The sequence below is a fragment of the Pinus tabuliformis genome, chromosome 5_2 (genome assembly GCF_031772625.1).
Source record: "Pinus tabuliformis cultivar Carrire ecotype Pingquan chromosome 5_2, CPIR1, whole genome shotgun sequence".
In the NCBI taxonomy this organism is placed as follows: Eukaryota; Viridiplantae; Streptophyta; class Pinopsida; order Pinales; family Pinaceae; genus Pinus; species Pinus tabuliformis.
In genome coordinates this window covers 290,750,258-290,764,147 of record NC_142306.1, presented here as the reverse complement: position 1 = coordinate 290,764,147, position 13,890 = coordinate 290,750,258, and the positions used below count along the sequence as shown (strand labels likewise).

At 28.7% G+C, this 13,890-nt stretch overlaps 1 protein-coding gene across 1 annotated transcript; it reads right to left on the bottom strand.

Moving 5' to 3' along the window:
• Positions 1-8,645: 8,645 nt before the first annotated feature.
• On the bottom strand, positions 8,646-10,003 carry LOC149158691 (protein LURP-one-related 8-like). The gene is made up of 4 exons (XM_089434068.1): positions 9,752-10,003; positions 9,390-9,635; positions 8,951-9,285; positions 8,646-8,652 (listed from the first exon to the last, which is right to left on the bottom strand). Exons 1-4 carry the CDS (start codon positions 10,001-10,003, stop codon positions 8,646-8,648), a joined length of 840 nt encoding a protein of 279 aa, XP_089290194.1.
• Between the last annotated feature and the right edge of the window lie 3,887 nt (positions 10,004-13,890).

Sequence of the window (13,890 nt, the reverse complement as noted above, 5' to 3'; positions counted from 1 at the left end):
TGGAAACCTCACTAGCCACTAAAATTGTGACTAACGACCTTCCCTAAGAACCATACATTCTTAGTCACAATTTGCATGGTGAATCATAGTGACTTGTCATTGTGTTCCACAACCGCAACTTGTGACCTCACTTGATCTAGTGCATGTGAAAAATCTAGCTTGTAACTCCAACATGTGACCCCTCCCACACATGTATTCTTTTGTATAACCACTCACTCTCCCATTCCGTTAAATTATTCGACCTTCGCTTTTGAGATAGAAAACCTCCTCTCTATATCCATTTCAATTGCAACACTCATTTTCTCTACTTGCACTTGAGAGGTGTTTTACTGTTTTCCTACAAATGACTATATCTCTTTGAATTTTTTACATTTCCTCTAAACAATTAGATTCTTTCACTTTTGAATTACTTTTTATAATTTATGTTTCCTCCCATATTTATTCATTGGGATTGATTAAATTTTCTTCATCACTTTGTCCTGGAGATGAACACACCTGATGTTTCAAAATGCTGAGAGGAAAGATCTCAATGTGATGTATCCAAAAGATGAACTTCAAATCAATTCTAATCATAGAAGCCTAATTTAAAAAAAATAATGTACTTTTTTATTTCAGGCTAATATAGTAATATTTACATAATTATGAAGTATAGGGGTTTTATCATTAGAGAAATCAATCATTTTTTAATGTTCAATTTTTTTTGTCACTTTGGGAAACAAAGATTTATAATGAGTCCATATTGATAGAGAAAAAGACTAAATTTCAACCATTGAAAAGACTCAATCACAATCATTGAAAAGTGGTAATGTATAGATAAAAAAATGGTCTGTATGGCTAGGTTAGATAAAAAATTTGCCCATCTCCTACAATTATTGACTAGAGTGAAAAAAAAAGAAAGAAGAAATATATAAATAGAAAATATCAAAGGACAAGTAATGTTCTAAGGAAGAACCTAGGGTTACCTCATCTTTAATTAAACTTGGAATTCATGATTTGGGAGTACTAGCTACACTATATGAAGGTAAAATAGGGTCTTTTCTGACCAAAAGAGGGTTGTCTTATTATCCTTTGGACCCACACGATATTTCTTTGTTATTTGCATGTTGTCCACTTCCTATTGGGACATTGGTTAATATGGTGATCTCAAAGACTCCTATATATGAAATATTTAATCTTTACATAAAAAATTGAGAATTTCTCCTTCAACTTTACAATTTTTAGTTATATTTGAGGCTATGACATACACTACTAGGAATTTCTGGTATAGTGAATTTTTGTGAGTTTGAATAATGTTGTTTCTCTATTCTGACTATTATAAGGATCATGAAACCAATCCTAGGTCTCATGTAAGAGCCATTTTGAGTCCATGCCTTGCCATAAATTTTGTACAACCACATCAACTTCCTAAATAGCCACTTTTCCATCCATTGGAAAATGATAAATAAATTGGTTATAGCTGCATTCCATATCTTTCTCTACATACATTATGCGCCTTAGTCCAATATCTATATTTCAATCCACACCCTCATATTCCACCATTGGCTTCTTCCCCTTATTGTCCCTATTTCAACTTGGAAAAATTCTCCCAAAGTGTGCTACGATTAGAGGATGATATGAACAACCTTATGTTGTAAGTAGGTTCCCGTTACAATATATGTAACTATTGTGGAGACTTGGGTGGATATTAATGAAGAAATTCCCATAATATCTATATTTTAATAAATGTTTTTCCACCTCCCTCTAGTGAGAGTGCCCCTCATTAATCGACGAATCGGTTATGGTACCTCCAATCCATTATGGAAAGTCCTAAAATAAGGTTTAGCTCTATCGTAGGTCTTATTAACTTACATTGATCCAAGATACATATTTGATGAGGCACCTACCTTACATGGGTTGTTAGTGGACATCTATCCTACACATATGGTTGGAGGTGGTATTGTAGATGTGAAGGAATATATCCAATAGGGAGCCCATACAAGGCATCATGTTTGACATTATAACATGACTTGACCACATCAATTCACTTCACCATACGTCAATCCAACTTAGCGAGTCATGCACACACCCTTACAAGTCATTCAAGATGTTAGTTGTTATTAGGGTATTTTGAGGTCTAAAATGGATCTCCAATAGAAAATAACAAAATAATAACTTTTTCTTCCATGAAAAATATATTTTTATTGGATATAATAAATATACATGTTTCGATCATTAAGGGGATCCTCACACACAATAAAAAAAATTGAAATCAATAAAATAGTGTTCGTCATATCACTTGGTGTAATTTATCTTGGGTGGGGAGGATAATAATCATACTTCCCAACCATATGAGATAATCAAGATTTTAAAAATAATTATTGAACTAATAAAATAAGAGTTATGGGTTTCTAAAGGCGAGGAAAAGATATATATATATATATATATAGGAAAAGATATATATATATATATATATATATATATATATATATATATATATATATATATATATATATATATATATATAGATATCTGTGTGTGTGTGTGTGTGTGTGTGTGTTATTGTGGCTTATATCTTTATAGGTTTAGCAAAATGTAAAGTGTAAGCATCCATTAGATGCAACATCTACATACTTTGGAGTAGATGCACATTTAAAAAAAAATGAAAATGCATAAAAATGTATTTATTGAAAGAAACACCTTTTTCATGTATTTTCATTTTTTTGAGTATGGATCTATCCAAAAATATGTATACTAGATACTTATTGGATGTTGAATATATTTTTGCATCAAATAAGTCGTTAAAATTGAAATTTTAGTAAACCCATAAAGAGATAATTCAAAAATATATTCTTCTTTTCCCTCCATAAATGTATATCCTTCGAGATGACATCATCGTCTACAAACTTATTAGTTATTTCAAAGTTAATTTTGCTACCATGTTTTTATTTGAGACGCATTTCTAACATCAAAATTCCCTTGAAGTGCTCCATCATGGAGTTCATCCTCTTTGAAGATGATAGCGAGGACATGGACTTTCTTCCTAGGAATTGCATATTTACATTGTAATGGATTCAGAGACCCCTTTGTTAGTTAACATTTTTGTTAGTGCATTACAAAATTATTTTATTTGTTGTGGAGTAATGATAAAAAGAGTGTTTAACAAATTTTCCACCTTTCATTAGAATAACATCAAGGTATAAAATGGGCCTCCTAAGGCAATAATAAAGTAATAATAAAAATGATAAAATAATAATTTATGAATTTTCAAAGGAAAAGAACAAATACCACTATTTTAAATTTTATTTTTTAACTCATCTCATTATTTGTTTACTCAAATTTCAAGTAAGGACATCCACTCGATCTTTAATTAGTTTCCTTATCTAATGATTACCAACTCTATATAATTCCAAGTAGAGCCACCACAAGAAAACATCAAAATATGTTTTCTTCTTGTATTTTCTATTTTTCTTGCAGTTGGTCTATTAAAAATATATACAAAGTGGGTATGCGTTGGATGTTGAATCATTCAAGCATCCTAGATTATCAAGCACAAGATTTATTCAACTATGAGAGAGGTAAATCCCCAATAAGTAGCTAAACATAACCCCTTGAGGAGGTGTATGAGTTCCAATCCATTATTGGTTTTGTATCTCAACCATTAAACTAACATGCATAGAACTTGTGCTTTGTGATTTCCACAATATCCTCTCGACCCAACCTTTCATGGGTTACCTTTATATTCCTTAACATAATTCGATTTTATTTGATAATGTAAAGGGAGTGCCATTTTCTAAGAGAGGATATAAATTTAGCTTAGATTACATGATATTTTCTGGGCTCCCAACTTCCAATATCTCACCATAATCCATATTCTAATGTTTTTAAGGATGATCTCCTAGACCGAATCTTCCTCGAGAGAGTTGAACTTGAAGATCGACCTACTTATTTCCTTCAAGGCATTCCATTGTACAAAGTATGGAAATTTATTCCAAAGAGATACTATATTTTACAAATTCAAAGACTAAGACATAGAAATATGGGAGAAAAATCTATTATGCAGTAGTTAGCACTAAAAGTTTTTTAGAGAGGCTCTAAGTAGAATTTTGATTATGCTCAAGTTGATATAGTGTTGATAGTTTATCACTAATATCATTTAATTGGAGTTGAATTTGATCGAGTTGTAGAAAAAACTTCTTCTATGGCATTATAGGTTTTGACTGTGTAAAAAAATTACCTACAAACAAAATATTAAATGAAAACATAAAAATATACAATGACAAGAGAATAAAAAATATAAACAAAGGTTTTCTACTAGATTGATTTTTCATTATATTCCTTCGAGTGTTACAATACAACAGCCTAGATCCATCTAAATTTGGATCTATATGTGTCGAGAGGGATCAAATACCTCCAGGTGAAAATCTTATTTTTGGAGTGAGAACTTGAGCAAAGGTTTTCACCTCGAAGGATTTGATCCCTTTTGATGCATGATAGACCTAGAGTTATATGGATCTAGGTTGTTTCCAATTGAGGTAAGAAATGCCACATTTTAGATTATCATTTTGATGTATATGTTTGCATAATTTGAAATTTACATGTTTATTATTATCTATTTGTTTGAGGATTTAAGGAAATGACTTGTGAATACATTCTTCATTGTACTTGGATTAAGACTACTGAGTATACAAATTTGAATCTGGCCATTATATACAAAGGTTTTAGGTGTTTTTTTTATTCATTAAGTCAATGTTAAAAAATCTCTATGGTTAGCATGGCTTTAAATCATTTTTTTCTTTCATTTGCATGTTATTAAAAATATCTGTCATGGATTTACATCATGCTTTATTTTTTCCTTGTTAAAAAGTCTTGTGGTGGCTTTACATTATGCTTTCTTTGGCTATATCATTCTCTTCTTTAATTTAGTTTGTGTTGGATGCCTTGAATGTTTGTACATCTGTCGTTGGATTCTTTGGGTGGTTCGCATGTTTGTGTGTATGGATTTGGATAGTAATTTTCATAGACTTGTTGTGGTCTATTTCTATATGTATATGTGTTTTCTGTAAATATAAATTGGTTGTTCTTTGAGTGGTTTTCATGTTTGTGTGTATCGATTTGGATGGTAATGTTCGTATACTTGTTGTGGTGTATTTCTATATGTATATGTAATTTTGTGTAAGTATAAATTGGTTGTTGATGAAGAATGAAGATAATAGTGTTAACAATTAATTTGTAGTTTGTAGGGGGTTGATTCTACACATCTATTTCATTTAATTCCAGGTATCACCACTTTTTACACCTAAAAAATTGTTAATAGTGTCCCTCGAGGTGTTACTAAATATATCATAAAGAGTAGTTTTTAATAATTTGTTGCCTCGTGCTTAATGTTGAAATCATTATTTTTAATGCTTAAAAATATAGATTGTCCTCTAATAAATTTTTTGAATATGTTGTTTATAATTGTCAGTTAGTAATTTTTAATATATACAATTGTTTTGAATGCTTATAAATATGTCCTTTCCTCTAATAAATAATTTGAATATATTGTTATATGCAATATGTTTATTGTTTTATATTTATTAAAATTTGGGTCAATCCTAAGGAAATTATAAATGATAAATCATGTTAATATTTAAATTAAAATTAAACTATAAAAAGAATGATGTAGTTTAGGGGCATTCGAATTTTAATTTGTACAACAATCAAATTAATTTTCTAATCAAGGTTTATTCATTCTTGTAGAAGTTCATATTGTGAATTTTATTATATTATATTTGCAAAATATTAATTTATTTCTTGGACTATTAAGTAGGTCATGTGTAAAAATGTAAAATTTTCAAGTTTATGTCAAAGAAAGTCACTATATTTACTAAAATTGGACAATATTTGAAATTCAAATTATGAGTAAGAAATTACATGTAGTGTATATTCATTATATTTACTAAAATTGGACAAAAATTATGAGTGAGAAATTACTTCAATTATTTAACTACCTCTTTCATTCAATATTTTTAGTGTATATCCACTATATTTGCTTTCGGATATTAACTTAAAAGTTTGCAATACTTATGTTGTAATTTCTTTATTTAAATAAAAAGAACATAATTGGAATTGAAATTCCATTGGGAACCTATATTATGTATAGCTTAATCTTATGAAATGCAAATTTTACAAAAAAAAGTATGTCAAATTGGAATTCCATCAATGTGAATTTAATAGTTTACCAACACATTACTTATTTTTTTCTAGCCCCTTTTATCTCACACTACTAACTCTAAGTTTCAATCAATGTAAATTTAATAGTTTACCAACACATTACTTTTTTTTTTTCTAGCCCCTTTTATCTCACACTACTAACTCTAAGTTTCAATTTCTTTATAACAAAAGCCCTTAAACTAAGATATCACTCCATCTCAAAAATTATAAAATTCATTCCAATCCAAATTATTTTTAATTTTTAACATGTTAATATGACCCTATGAACTTCAAAACAATGTTATATAACTATTTAAAAATGTTATATAACTATTTTAATATTTGGAGATAAGTTAAAATTTATCTTTTTGTTATTTAAAATGTAAATTTTAAATACAGAAGTAATTTAACATCCTTAAAAAAACTTGAGATAATTCTATTATGCTGAGATCATAGTTCAAATTTCGAATTACAATTTAAATTTGTGATTCCCCAAACCCTACCATGGAGTTCAAGAGAGAGAACAGTTTGTTGAATATCTAAAACTTGATGGCGATACCCTCTACGATCTCGATCATATGTCAATCATATCGACGACAGGGAGGCCTATTGGCCCCATTCTTAGCCTCACGATTTAAAAGAAATCTAAACAAGATTAATTACATTTTGTATTCTTATATATTTAACTTTTTATGAGATAGAGTTGATTTTTCTTTTTATTAAATATTCATTATATTAAAAATAGTAATAAAATGAATGATTTTTATTATATAATTATATTCTTTTCATTTTTTCCACCATGATTTTGAACTTGCATTATTTCATAGCTTTATATTATTCGGCGGAAGAATATTTTTAATAGTTATTTTAAACCTGATCTGGTGAATGATTTCTTAGTTTTATATTATTTAGTGGAAGAATATTTTGAATAGTCATTTGAAGTTTCATCTAGTGAATGAGTGAAGGTTGAAGAGAAAATAAGTGAAGGTTGAAGAGAAAATAGTCACATCTATAGTGGAAGAATATTTTCAATATATTTTGAATATTCATTTTAGGCTTTATCTACTGAATGATTGAAAAGAAAATAATCACATTTATAGAATTTTGATTTGCTTTGTTGCTCAACTTAAAAAATAATTTCTTTACAAAAATATTTTTGTAGATTTGGGTTTCTCCAAAATATATTTAAAACATATCCATTCATGATTACTAAAAACAATTCTTTTAAAAAAATATTAATATAACGAAGTGAATGATTCAATCCCCAATGTTTTGAATAGTAGATCTTTTATATGGCTGTTGCAATAGTTCGAACCTTTTGAACCTTTCCTATTGCAGTTTATAGGCATATTAAACTATGTAAGTGCATATAATTACATGTTTATATCTATCCTTATCAGTTTTTTTTAAAGATAGCCTAGGTTGAAAACTTACATGGAAGTGGAAAGATCACGAACCTAGAGAATGCCAATAAGATCACATCCGAGCAGAACTAACTAAGTGAGAAATTCAAATAGTTGTGTAAATAGGTTTTTAGTTCTTTATTTATGTTATTGTGTACATTTTTTATTTAGGCCCATATTATTTAGATTTTTATTATTTCATTTTTTATTTATTTTTACATCTCTAATTAAACATTAAAATTCATATTATACGGTAAAATTCGCCTCTCAAGATAATAAAATTTAATACTAAAATTCAAAAACCACTATTATATAGTGAGATTTAAAAACTACTATGATACTAGCTGCTGTAAAACTAATTAAAACATTATTCAACCATTCCATAACTAAACCAAGGTAAAAGGGTAAAAAAAAAAGTTATTACAACGTGGGGTTTCCTAGCCATTAACTAACAGATTTAATGAAACCAAGGGTTAATCTCGGAAAGGGAGTCAGAAAGCTTCGTGATAGTTTTCATTTCTTTTTTAAAGATAAGAAATACATTTCGAATTTTTATAACTTTTTATTGGTTAGTTGGTAAATGAAATTATTTTTTTCTCAAATTATTAATTCTGAAAATGATTAAATTTAATAATATTAATATATTAATATTAATATTAATATTATATTTAATAATAATATTATTAATAATAATAATTTTTTAATATTTATATTAGATTTAATGATGTAATTTATATAACAAGTTAGGAAAATTAATAATAAAAATCTATCAAATTAATATTTTCAAATATTATAATTTTAACCAGTATTTATGTTTTTAAACATTTTAATATATAAATAAAATATATTTTTCTGTACATTTACAAATATTTAATTAAAAGAGATATTAAAAAAATTTGAATTAATATTTTGGATATTTTTTTTTGTTAAATTGTATTATAGTCTTTTGTATAATTTAATATTAATTTTTTTATTTTTATTATTATTTTATTAAAAATATTACATACCCCTCACACACCATTGTAGAATGAGCTCTCTGCACGACCACATCAAATTCTCCAATTTTCCAAATCATACTCTATAAAAGTAAAAAAAAAAATGACTAGAACATAACTCATATATTGAGAGTGTGTGAAACAATCGTTAAACCAATCGCTAGGCTAATTTTTTAGGGTTGCATTATCTCTAATGGCGTCCGGTGCGCTACGTATATTTTGAGCGGGTTAGCGATCTGAGGTCGAATGAAGTTTGTGGATTCCACTGTTTGCCGCAAAAATATATACAGAAAGGACAATCTAACAACCACAAATTTGCCGGAAAATATATATAAAGAAAGGACAATCCAACCACCATAAATTTCCCGGAAATATATATACAGAAAGGACAATCTAGCAACCATAAACAGTCCGGCAGAGAATGCTATTCGATAATTATCGCGTAGTACGAGACAGCGAGATTCTACATCCTCATTTATTGTTTGGCAGAATTTGGCAATTCCAATACCAAAGGACTTCCGAAACCTGAAAGTTATTCCCTTCTCTATATTCCTTTGTCTACCCATTGGAATGGATGGGTTTTCAGTAGATGGCATGATCTGATCCAAAACAATAATCAACCCCATAACGAAAGCTTGGTCGTAGCCAGGCCACACTGTCAGACTGAACACATCTCCTCCCAGCCTTATATCTGATGTTACCTCCTTTGGCTTCACCTGCAAAGTCCCAAATATCTTCAGAACTTGGAATGAAGCCGTTCCAATAAAGTATTCTGAATATTGATATAAAAGGTAAAGAAGACGTCCGGAAACATACAGACCTCTGCAACGACTTCGTTAAAGCGGTTCAGAATGGTGAAGGAGCGCTTTGCATAACATCCTTCAACACGGTAGTCAAACTGTGGTTTATTATTCTTCCTGCTTTTACCCCATGAACGCACGTACACCTCTGCAAAACTCTTTGAGAATATCAGCAGAGATGGCGCTCTTCTCACGACGAACAGTGGCTTTCGGGCATCCCTGAACTCTCCCGGGAATCCTTGCCATTCATTCTGCAGACTCAGTCTCTGTTTCACATACGATAATACAATTTAATTCACTTTCAAGCATTACAGAGATTTTTATATGTCGACATTACAGGCCATGAAGTCCCAGGTAGAACATATCAAATATGTTAGTATACCTTGCGTCGCATTGTAAAAAGCGCCATTCCTACACCGTCCATGAGAATGATTTCGTCGTTTGGATCTGAAGGATAGTTGTCAACTCTAAACGCAAGGTTCCCATTCGAGTTGAACACTGTAAAACCATTGCAGCTGTAAACAAGAGATTTCTTCCATACTGTCAGAGATGTGGCAAACACCTTGGAGAGTTTATCATCGATCGCAGAATGCCTGGCGAATTGTGGATCGTGTGGATGAATCTTGGCGAGCATTGTTCCAGAGAATACTGTACAAGGGAGGCTAAGGATGGGCGAAATAACAGGAAATGAATAGACCAGTCAAGAAGAGCGATTGCCAAGGCTGATGACTCTTGTGTATTTAATTTGGTGATTATTCATCCAAGTAATCCCTTTCTTTTATCCGTCTGGCCATTTCTTTGCATTTGGTCCCCGCCTGTATTCATTAAAAACAAAAATCCCGTATTTCTGGCATTGAATGGTCTTTAAAGTTCCTTAAATCACTCCAACACCATAACATTACAACCTTCAGCATCAACCGGACCACCTAAAAACTTTATTAGTGGGGCTATTCAACATTAACTTTCACATGCGACACTACAACAGCCACGAGGCATGAAGCTGAGTAGCTTACTTTGAGTTAGTGGAATTAATATTCCATCCCATAATGATGTTGATATTTAAAGTTTTCTAAAATTAATTAGTTAGACATTTTAACAATTTTTAAACCTAAAGAAAATAATTAACGCATCAGAATCAGTATATGTTCTTTAAAATAAATAAACTATAGTAATATGAAGGGATCTCCTTTCACTGGTACAAAAATTAGCATAATTAAGGGAATTAATCTTTCCAGATATATATATTTGTTTAATATAAAATTTGAAAAATGTTTGTACTTTATTGTTTATTTTAATATATTTTTAAGTAGATTTGTATTTAAATAGATCAAGTTTATATTAGATAGTTTTGAACCATACATTGATAAAATATATATTTTATATATATATATATATATATATTATTTTTATTTTTAATAATTTATTTATTTATATATACATAATACATATCCATAATTTTTGGTTATGGTTTTAATATCCATTCATGAGTTTGAGTTTTAGATATTTGTATAGTGATTTTTTATTTTTAAAATTTGCATAAAAAATAAAAATAAATTATTAACTTAATAATATATTTAACATTATTTATTTCTGAGCATAATTTAAGTAAATTTTTGCTTAAAAAATAAATACGAACAACTTGTAAATAAATATACTACAAAGGTTATTTTCACCATCATTTATGTTTTCCTCAACATTTACGTAGGAGTAAAATTTTAAATGCTAAAGTTTACTAGTGGTTACTCCCACGAAAATTTGTCAACTTATGTGTTCTACATTTTGAATTTGTCTAGTTCATGTGTTCTACATTTTGGAGGGATTTCCTGCATATTTCACAGTGTAATTTTCCCAAAATCTTGTAGGGATTTCTTGGAATCACAACTGTTAGTTATAAAATCTCCACAATGTTCGTGCGAATTTTTAGGTTGCCAAATCCATATATGCAGTCAAAATCCCATTTTAAATGCTAACTTTTTCAATTCTAGCGAAATAATTTTTATGCAATTTTTCATATAACATAATTTCTAATTTCTAGGAGTAACTATGGTCCACTGCAACAATATAGACATTGAAATATTTTTTTTTACTAATATTTTTTGTTTTAAATATTATTCTCTACAAGGAGTATGGGGAGACGTGTAGACTTAATGTAATAAAGTAATTCTAAGTGGATTAAAATATACATAATATTTACATAGTAAATACATTTTATAAGGATGTTATATTTAAAGCAATATATATCTTATTAATAGTATATATCTAGATTTATTATTTTAATATGATTGAGGATAATATATTTCTTGATATAATACTTTTTAATTTACTATTATCACATGGTTAATCTCATTTAATATATAAAATGTTTATTATAACACATAATTTATCCCAACAAATAAGGGTTAAAGTACTATAAATTAGGTTTAAAATAACAAACATGTCAAACTCAAAATGATACAAAGAATGCATGGAGGATTGTGTGCCCAAAAGGATACAAAGAATGCATTCAATTGCATGTGGTTAGAGGAAAATATTTCACAAACAAAATTTTAGTAGCAATCAACCATTTTCTTATTCACCATTGTTTTTACTCTCCTTTTACACTTTTTCTCCCGAAACATTGGGCATACTTGGAATGGGATTTAGGGTTCAATTTTGGGTACATTTGTGAAATAGTATTTTTCGTCTCTGCATTGTTTCACTTTACACAATAAATCAACTTCATTAATGCATCATAAATAATGGCCTTATTTTTTTGTACCAAACACTTAGGGTCATAATTAGGTTTTGAATCAATGAAGATGATGTTTGCATTCAAAGTGATAAAGATTAATTGCATTACAGATATATGAAGAATGTTACAAATATATAAAAAAAAAAATTAAGTTTAAACATTTTTCTATTTTTATATTCTTTTATAATTGTCTAAGTTATTGTAATCTACAAAAAAAAACATAAATTTAAATATAAAATTCAAGGGTGAGAAAATTATTTTTTTAATTATTAATGTAAATAAGATTTTATAATATTATTATGTTTAGGTTATTAATGTTTTTAAAGAGTTGACATTAATAGAGCCATCAAAATATAAATTATAAATGTTTTACCACATTATTTCACTTTTTCACCATGTTTCTTTTACTTTCTATTCAACTTCTTCTTCTAGATTTTCGTCCATATTTGGAATAATATTTAGGTTCATATTCAAGCTTAGTTGTGGAACGATTTTGTGTGTTTATCTTTTGTGTGTTGTTACACTTTACCCAAAAATAAAAGTGATCAACTTCACCAATGCATAAGTAATGGCTATCTAATTTTCTGGATCATGCATCTAGGCTCATAATCAAGTTTTGAATCAATGGTTACTATGTTTCTATCCAAAGTGATATCTATTAATTTTGTAGTTTTAGAGATATATGAAGAATGTTACCGATTAATATTTTTATATTTTGATATGTTTTCCTAATGGGTTTTGGCTACACTATAATTTTCAATTTTTTTTAATAAATTATAAAATTATAAATTTAAATATAAAGTTGAAGGCTCACAAGCTGAAGATTGACTAATAAGGGAAGTCTACAAATGGACATGTATTATGCTACAATCCCAGTCTATGGAGGTGCTCATTTAATACTATATAAAGAAGTAAGATCAATAAATATAACTTATAAAGAAACTCAAACAATTAATCATACGATTTATGAAATTGATCAAGATTTTAGATGCTTTACTTTTCTGCCAATTATCTTCCAAATCCTCAAATGATCATCAAAGAAAGTGTTAATACCCTCAACTTTTAAATATTGACATTTGGAAAATTTATTTTGAAGGGGAATTTTCCAAACATGGGGTTGTGGTTGGAACTATACTCATCTCTCCTGATAAGAAAAGCATAACCCAATCATTTAAATTATATTTTGAAGTGAAAAACAACGTGGCAGAATATGAAACCCTAATTTTAGTATTGGAGTTAGCTAAGAGTCTGAAAGTTTAGAACTTGGTATTCTATGGGGATTCAGATTTGATTGTAGAACAAATCAGAAATATTTGTCAAACTAAGCATCCTAGTCTTAGAGCTTATAGGAATGAAGTTTGGGACTATGTGGATAATTATTTTCAATCCTCCAATATAACATTAATCCCAAAAGAAGAAAATATTCATGCTGATTCTTTGGCTATTTCTGCTATTTCTTTCAAAATACACAATCCTCTATAATTGCATTATAAAATTGAAGTAAAATATAGACCTTCCATTCCTGACAATCTCAAACAGTGAATTTTTTTTTAAGATGATGAACTATTACTTTGTTTTACAAGTGTTGACATCTAATCGTAGGGATTGGGTGAATAACTGTAATTAGTGTAAATACATAATAAAGGAAATGAAGAGTCATCAGGAGATGAACTGAATAGTCACTTCCCATTGTATATTATAATTAACAACATGAATGAATAATACGATTACATTTGAGGAGTTACGTCCTGGTCTGACATGGTATCAGAGCCAACACATTTTTTAGCTTC

What these genes read in the sequence shown, in the direction of transcription:
- LOC149158691 (XM_089434068.1), bottom strand. Translation starts at nt 10,003, where the DNA reads ATGCTCGCCAAGATTCATCCACACGATCCACAATTCGCCAGGCATTCT. An exon ending in TTTTTACAATGCGACGCAAG is followed by an intron (nt 9,636 to 9,751) that starts GTATACTAACAT and finishes TATGTGAAACAG; the next exon opens with AGACTGAGTCTGCAGAATGA. An exon ending in TTAACGAAGTCGTTGCAGAG is followed by an intron (nt 9,286 to 9,389) that starts GTCTGTATGTTT and finishes GGGACTTTGCAG; the next exon opens with GTGAAGCCAAAGGAGGTAAC.